General features: G+C 47.8%; 1 protein-coding gene across 1 annotated transcript; it reads left to right on the forward strand.

The window, feature by feature from the left end:
- Positions 1-91: 91 nt before the first annotated feature.
- On the forward strand, positions 92-8,070 carry Tsfm (Ts translation elongation factor, mitochondrial). The gene is made up of 6 exons (XM_013120273.3): positions 92-238; positions 439-612; positions 1,273-1,401; positions 2,342-2,464; positions 5,324-5,411; positions 7,481-8,070. Exons 1-6 carry the CDS (start codon positions 185-187, stop codon positions 7,888-7,890), a joined length of 978 nt encoding a protein of 325 aa, XP_012975727.1. The 5' UTR covers positions 92-184; the 3' UTR covers positions 7,891-8,070.
- The last annotated feature ends 370 nt before the right edge of the window (positions 8,071-8,440 follow it).

An 8,440-nucleotide genomic window follows, 5' to 3' on the forward strand; every position in this document is an offset into this window, starting at 1 on the left:
TGGTGACATGTTTTAAAAAGCCGAGCCAAAGAGGCGATATATTCCTCCGGCCGGCAGGTGGCAGCATCCTCGCTTGACATGTTCCGGGAGGAGTTTTGGCCCTCGCGCCACGCCGTAGGCCGTCGTCTCACCCGAGCGCCGGAGGGCGGGCGAGCGGACAGGCGTGTCGGGGCTGCTGGAGAGAATGTTGCTGCTGCGGTCGCTGCGCTTCTTCTCGGTCGTGTGCACCGGCCGCTCGGTGAGGACTCCTGGTCCGAGGCTTAAGCTGCGCTCCCGGATGCCGTGAGCGCGCCCTTCCTTCTCCCGACCCGGGTTCGGCACCTTCCCACTCTGCTCTCCCACTGTCCCCGAGGTCTGGCCCTGCGTACTTGCTCCCTCGCCTTCTGTCTAGCTGCGGCCGCTCCCGACTGCTCATCCCTCTCTCCTCACTCCCTCCAGGCCAGATCTGCCCTGCTGCAGCCGTCCCAGCCATGGCACACGCTTCACGCGGGCCCCTCGCTGTCATCTTCTGCCTCCAGCAAGGAGCTCCTTATGAAGCTGCGGCGGAAAACGGGCTACTCCTTTGTCAACTGCAAGAAAGCTCTGGAGACTTGTGGCGGTGATCTCAAACAGGTGGGAGGAGGTACTGTCCCACCTGGAGCTACAGCAGGCTCGACCTCGGACTTTTCTTCCGGGGCCGCTCTGGGGGAGCTTAGACCTATCCTCCTACCCACTGCCCTTAACGACAGAACCCAAAGAGAAGAATTTGACCGAAACGATAGCTTCCCCCTTCGATTTCGTCTTCAGTGGACCCAGACTCCCAGAATTAACTGTATCCCATGTTAGAGGCATTTGCTGCTGCTTGCAGATCAGTATTTGTGTAAATTTTGAAGTTAGACGCTGGAGGCCCTCTCTCTCACATACACATTAACTTTGTACGTTGCAATTACTCCTTTAGAGTTGTGTCAGTGTTGTCTGTATGAGAACACTACCATCTGTTCCATAGTGGGGTGGTGAAAATTATACAGAGGCCAGCTATATACAGTGCCTGGTGTAGAGCGTTTAGTAGTAGAGTAGTTTCTGTTATAGAACGTGGAAGTGCAGAAAGATTTGGTTGACTTGGATGTTTTTGTTTTTCAAAAGGGGGTTTCTCTTTGTAGCCTTGGCCGTCCTGGACTGACTTTGTAGACCAGGCTCCCCTGGAATTCACAGAGGCCCACTGTCTGCCTGGCACATTTTGATATATTTCTAATTTCTGTGACTGGCTTTTTCCTCTTCCTTTTCCATTTGCAGGCAGAGGCCTGGCTGCACGAGCAGGCCCAGAAGGAAGGCTGGAGCAAAGCGGCTAAGCTCCATGGGAGGAAGACTAAAGAAGGCTTGGTTGGGCTGCTGCAGGAGGGAAACACAGCTGTGTTAGTAGAGGTGAGTTGTTGGGGAAGCCGTATCCTAGAGACAGCTTGTCTGGAAGTGTAAGGTGTGCGGCAGACCCTTACTGCTTAAGGAATCTGTTTGAGACCAGGTTGTGTTTAGAGTTCAGTTCTCAGGGCCTGGGTTTAAGTGTGGACATTTACAGTTGCCTAGCAACCTAATCCTTCCTCCTAAGTGTAAATCCAGTGTAGCCTTGTTGCCTGGAGCAGGTAGATTAGAAACTGGCAGCAGGGTGTGGTGGCTCTCGCCTGTCGTCTCGACACTTGGGAGGCTGAGGCAGGAGGATTACTGTGGGTTTGAGGGCAGCTAAGTTACAAAGTGAAATCCTGACCCCTAAAACAAGATAAGAAATGAAGATGATTTGTAAAGTCAGCAATCATATTAACTGCTCCTCTGTGTGTTGATGGTAAGTATGGACTTGGAGGAGGCCGGAGGACCATGAAAAAGCAGATGCAGAGAAGGCTGCAGTAAGGAAGAGATAAACAAGCGATGCTAACAGTGGTTGGAGAGTGGGAATGGTGGGTACTTCTAGCACTTGGGCGGTAGAGGCAGGAAGATCACTTCAGGGTCATCCACAGCTACTTACTGAGTTCAAGGCCAGCTGAGTCCCTTTCACAAAACAAAAAAGGTTTGGAGTTGAGGGGTTAATGAATAAAATGGTTATGGTGTGTTATATAGGCAAGTGGTGAACTGGTGAGTCAGGGTGTTCTGGGACCCTCCGGGGTATACAGGTTGTTGCCCACTGCCTGCCCTGGCAACAGTCACTTCCCTGGTTTCTGTCTCACCAGAAGTAGGGAGCTGTAGCTTTAACACCTGAGGCCATTTGTTTCTGTTGAGTCTGCAGCTCGTCCTGTCAATGCCCTGGCTTAGTCTCCAACTGTTTTAGAAACTATCAGTAAACAGCTCATACAGCAATATCCATTTGTTCCCACAGGTAAACTGTGAGACAGATTTTGTCTCTAGAAATGTAAAATTTCAACAATTGGTCCAGCAAGTTGCCCTGGGAACCATGTCCCACTGTCAGAGCCTAGAGAATCAACTCTCCACGTACACTAAAGTGAGTTTGAAGGTTGTCTCCAGCTTGCTGTGGTCCCTACCTTAGGGGTCTGTCAGGGAATATTACTTTAAGGTGTGTGACTTTTGTTTATGCTGCATTTGTTTAACTCTGTGAAGCTGGGTTACTGTGCCTGTCTAAAACACCTGGTGGTCTAATAAAGAGCTGAACGGCCAATAGCGAGGCAGGAGAGAGGAATAGGAGGGGCTGGCAGGCAGAGAGGATAAAGATGAGGAGAAATCTGGGAAAAGGGATTGTGAGTGAGAGAGGAAGGAGGAGGACTTCAGGGACCAGCCACCCAGCTACACATCCAGACAGACACGGAATAAGAAGGAAATAGAAGGCATACAGGAATAGAGAAAGATAAAAGCCCTGAGGCCAAAGGTAGATGGGATAATTTAAGTTAAAGCTGGCAAGAAACAAGCCAAGCTAAGGTCGGACATTCCAAACTAAGAATAAGCCTTCATGTGTGATTTATTTGGGAACTGTATGAAGGGCTCCCCCAGAAGCCAAAAGACTCCAAAGAGTCAAAAGAGTAAGACGTCACACTACATCTGTCCTTTTTGGGGTGGCCATCTCTTTTATTCGGGGGCTGGGGATCCAACTCTTGATGCCTTTCTTGATGCCCCTGAGGAAGCCCTTCCCAGGTTTAACTCAGCGATGCTCATCTCTTACTAATCACAGCTCACTTCTCAGTCCTGGCCAGACAGCATCGACTGTCCCCATAAAGCACAGCTTTCTTGGTAGTGACTCTGGTCTCCTGTTAATCACAAGCTGATTCTTCAGCTCCAACTAGCCAGAAACCACAGAATCTTAATTGAGAGTATCACATGAAGGATCAATAGTCTTTAAAGGAACTCTCCAAAAAAAGATAAGAGAATCTTATTCTTTCTGGTTTAAAGATCTTTTTATTACATTGTTTTTATTACGGTGTGTGTGTGTGTGTGTGTGTGTGTGTGTGTGTGTGTGTGTGTGTGTCGGTCGTCCTGGCAGGACTCTGTTGTTCTGTCTGCCGCATGTTGGTTCTGTGACAGGTCAGGTGGTCTGGCTTGGCACCTAATCCCTTTACCCGCTGAGCCTTCTCACTGGCCCCCTCTTACTCCCTTTTGAAGCTCATTATTTTTTCTTACATAAAGTTTATATTTAGGTCAGAAGATGATGTTAGATGGCTTGGAGCTGGATTTACAGATGATTGTGAGATGCCTGATATGGGTGCTGGGAACTGAATTCAGGTCCTCTGGAAGAGCAGTTGTGCTCTTAACCTCTGAGCCATCTCTCCAGTCTTGAATCCCATTCTTTTCAAGATTTTATTTTTATGTGTATGAATGTTCTACCCATATACTGCCTTACATATGTGCCGTGCACTCAGAGGCCAGGAAGGGCACTGGGTCCCTTGGAACTGAATTTACAGTTGTGAGCTGCTGTATGGGTGCTGGGAATTGAACCTGGGTCCTCTGCAAGAGCAGCTAGTGCTCTTAACCACTGAGCCGTTGCTCCAGCTTCCCCAAACCCCATTCTTACCTATTCTGTAGATAAGCACACTCATTGGATCATGGTTTGACTTCTAAGTATTTATTGTTACAAAAGTAAGTGTCAGCTGGGTGTTGGTGGCGCATGCCTTTAATCCCAGAACTCAGGAGGCAGAGGCAGGTGGATCTCTGTGAGTTTGAGGCCAGCCTAGTCTACAGATCAAGTTCTAGGACAGCCTCCAAAACAATACAGATAAACTCTGTCTCGAAAAACCAAAAAAAAAAAAAAGGTCAATGTACATTTGTTTCCAGTATAGATGGTGACATGTTGACTTGTTTTTTCATTTGATGTCTGTCATGGAAACAGTTCTCAGGAGTTCATAAGGATCTTCCTCTGTTTGAGACAGAGTCTCGAGAAGGCTTGGCCATCATTAGCCACAGTGTGTAGCCTCTGATAGCCAGCAGTTTCTCATCTTGCTGCCGCCGCGTCATGCTGGGATTAAGGCATGTTCCACTATTGTTTGTCTTTTTTTCTAGCTACATAGTATTCTGTTGTGTGGATATACCATGGATTATTCAGCCGGTCTCCTGTGCTTGGGCATTTAGGCTATTGCCAACACTCAATGATTAGAAATAATTGCTCAATGAATAATCTTGTGTATATGTGCTTTTAAATTTTTCATACTTTTGTATCTTTGAATGCTTATTAACAAGCTGGTTGTGATGCACATCTGTAATCCCAGCCCTTGGGAGGCAGAGGCAGGAAGATTTCCAGGAGTTTGAGGTCAGCCTGGGCTACAATGTGAGTTACAAGCTTTTTGGGATTACAGAATGTGACCCTGTCCCCCAAAAACAGTAATGAAAAAGGTGTGTCCTCAGGTCACCAGCCCTAGAACTTCGACGTCAAGGGCTAAGTGCTCAGCTGGAAATTGCCCAATTCCTTCCTGCTCATGTATCAAACGAGTTCCTGGCAAACCCCCCCAACCCACTAGTGTTGATTTTTTTTTTCCCGAGACAGGGTTTCTCTGTTATTGCTTTGGAGCTTGTCCTGGAACTCACTCTGTAGACCAGGCTGGCCTAGAACTCACAGAGATCTGCCTCCCAAGTGCTGGTATTAAAGGCGTGCGCCACTAACGCCCGGTTTAGTGTTGCTGTTTAATGATTGTGTAAGATCCTGGTCCCAGTTTCTAGGAAATCCTAAGGCGGCAGGCTAAGGATGAGAGCGGAATGGAGTTGGGGGCAGTGCAGTAGTAGAATGACTTACAAGCATGATGATGCTATCGATTTTTAACGTCCTTGGCTTAATGGAAGCTCCATCTATTTATATAGATGGTCCTCTTAGCTGTTTGGTTCTGGCACACAGTGCCAGCTCACACTTGTCTCCTGTACTCAGGGCTTCCTGAACTCCTCTGAGCTCTCTGAACTTGCAGCTGGGCCAAACAGAGAAGACTCTCTCAAGGATCACCTGGCCTTAGCGATTGGTGAGTATCTGAGGGTTCTGGAAAGGGGAAGTTAAAGTCTGGTTTTCCTGGTATCTTTGGTACCCTTCCAAATTTCATTCGATAATTGTGACCTGAGCTCAGGAGTTGGAGACAAGTGGTAGGAGTGAATATGGTAGAGATAGGTCATGTACATGTATGGGATTCTCAATAGTAAATAAAAAAGAGAGAATTACAAACTCATGCACCTCTAAGGGCACCAGTATGTGAGGATGGGTGCACAGACACCCCGAAAACCCAAAGGAGTCATCATCCCCAAGCGCTAACTGGTTAGTATATCGAGGAAACTGTAGTTCTGGTACACTCAAAATCCTGAATTATGCACGTCTTTAATCCCAGCACTTTGGAGGCAGAGGCAGGCGGATCTCTGTGAGTTTGAGGCCAGCCTGGTCTGCAGAGCGAGTTCCAGGACAGCCTCCAAAACAATACAGAGAAACCCTGTCTTGAAAAACAAAAACAAAACAAAAAATCCTGAATTACATAAAGGAATTTACGTTTATAAACTAACCCTCATGGTTCTTAATGGTTTGCAACTAGTTAAAATTATTTCATCAATGTGCTGACTACACAAAGATGGCTCTTCAACTTCCAAGTGAAGGGAAAAGTACAATGAAGGTGGAAAAGAAAATTTAAGGGGTTGGAAGACAGTTCAGCAGTTAAGAGCCGGGCTGTTCTTCCAGAGGACCCTGCTTTGATTCCCAGCACCAGCTTGGTGGCTAGCGACCATCTGGACTCTAATTCTGAGGGATTCTGACTTCCAAGGGCACTGCATGCACCTGCAGTAAAACACCTACACATAATAAAAATAAATCTTTTTCCTAAAGAAAATTTGAGGTTGTCTATTTTAGGAATTATATTGTGAATTTATGAAGGCATATCACATGTCTGTAGAAGCCACTTTGGGGGAACCATACCCTGGTCACTGGGGGCTTCAGGGGGGTTCTTGCTGTCTTTCCAAGTGTCCTGATGGAGGGAGGGAGGCAAGCAGGGTTGTAATTTCTGGGAATTTTCTTGTCATCTGCAGCTTCTAGTCAAGGCACGGTTCTGCTTTTACAAAGAAACCTCACAGTTCTGTCTAGTGAGTCATGGGTGAGCAGCCAGGCCAACAGCTGTGTTAAGAAATCCTGAGAGAAATAGGGGTTTTGGTGTTATCAGCTTCTGATAATTAACTGTTGGGTAGAGTTCTGAGCTTTTTCCATATTGATTTCTGCATCATTCTCTTTATGACCTCCAGCTGTAAGTGTGGCTAACCTTGCATCTTCATCAGACCCTGCTGCCTAGCCTCCATCCCTTCCTGTTTTTTATTCCGGCTTTTCTTGGAAGGGGATCCCAGGAGGAAAAGGAGAAAACTAGAATCTGCTTTTGGTTCTCTAGAGGTTTTGAGCATGTTATCTTTGTACTTTTGATGTGCAGAAGTTGAAACTGTCAGGTGGCTGGAGTTTGGATTTCCTGGGACTTTTCCTTATAGGCCTTTCCCAGGCACCGTTGGTGACAGGAGTTGTGTGTATCTGCTGTGGTTGTGTTTTCGGAGAGTGATTTGGTGGGGAGAAAATTCACTTAACTGCTTTGGGGTCCACTTTGAGCTGTAATTCCAACCCTGCCACATACAGGTGGGTGTGTCACTTGAATTCTGCAAGCCTTGGTGTAGCCTGACGAGAATAGCCACGTTCTGAGTGCCTGAAAAGCATGAGCCACATAACACATGCTCCGTGCATGTGCCGCCTTCTTTGTTTCTCGCAGTTACTCTGGAAGGCACACAGTATCGTTACCATGATATAGATGAGGAAACTAAGGCACGGGCAGTTGGTAAGTGCGGGAGGTCACAGAGCCAGGAAGAGGCCGGTGGCCTCGTCTTAACTAGAGCGCTCCTCTAGGGACTTTGCCCTTCTCCCTCCTCCCGTCCTTCTTAAACACAAGCTGAGGCTTGTGTCTTTTGTCTCATGGCAGAGGTACTCACGTACAGAAGGTCACCGGGCACACTTGGCCTCATTGGTGCCACCACGGTCCTCGAAATCCAGTGGTCATTGTTTCTTGTTTTTGCTCTCTTGTAGGGAAACTGGGAGAGAACATGATTCTTAGGCGAGCTGCCTGGGTGATGGTGCCGTCTGGGTTCTATGTCGGCTCTTACGTGCACGGAGTAATGCAGAGCCCCTCGCTGCACAACCTGGTGCTGGGGAAGTACGGGGCCCTGGTCGTTTGCCAGGCCTGTGAGCAGAGTGCAAACCTGAAGGACGTGGGCCGCCGCCTGGGGCAGCATGTGGTGGGCATGGCCCCGCTCTCTGTTGGCTCCCTGGATGATGAGCCTGGAGGAGAGACTGAGACCAGAATGCTGTCCCAGCCGTACCTGCTGGACCCTTCCATCACTCTGGGACAGTATGTGCAGCCCCAGGGCGTGTCTGTAGTTGACTTCGTGCGCTTTGAGTGCGGGGAAGTCGAAGAAGAGGTAGCGGAGACCAAATAGGTTTTTGGACGTGGTGGGAATATTTATTTTTAGATCTGGATTTCCTTATAAAAAGTTATTTCTAAACCTCTTCAACTCTTGAATCTGTTTTTTCTTTTTAGTTTATTATGAAGTCATATACTCGTGGGTAAAGTTGTTAAATAGTTATGTAATAAAGTAGAGTTTTTCTCATTGGCATAATATTGGACTTAACTATTTTTGAAATTTGAAAAACTGTGTAAGTGGATGCGTGTACACATGCCAGGCGTGTGCGGTAAGCACTTTCCCCAGTAGGCCATCGCCCCAGTCCCCATGTCACTCACTCGATTACACCGTTCCTTAAGTTCCTTACACTCTGTCTTGTTCCCGTGACGGAGTCTGATTCTGCTTCCATTCTGTGACATTTGGACCCCACATCTTCCCTGGAGCGTCCCCTGCAGTGTTACCCCTGTAGTTGGGATTTCATATTATTGCTGTACGCTAGAACTGTCTGGAAGATGTGGGCCCATCCGCTGATGGCTACAGCATGCTCTCTGAACTGGCGTGTGACCCTGAAATGGGTGTGGGTAGC

This window comes from Mesocricetus auratus, unplaced genomic scaffold (genome assembly GCF_017639785.1).
Source record: "Mesocricetus auratus isolate SY011 unplaced genomic scaffold, BCM_Maur_2.0 Super-Scaffold_100011, whole genome shotgun sequence".
Lineage (NCBI taxonomy): Eukaryota > Metazoa > Chordata > Mammalia > Rodentia > Cricetidae > Mesocricetus > Mesocricetus auratus.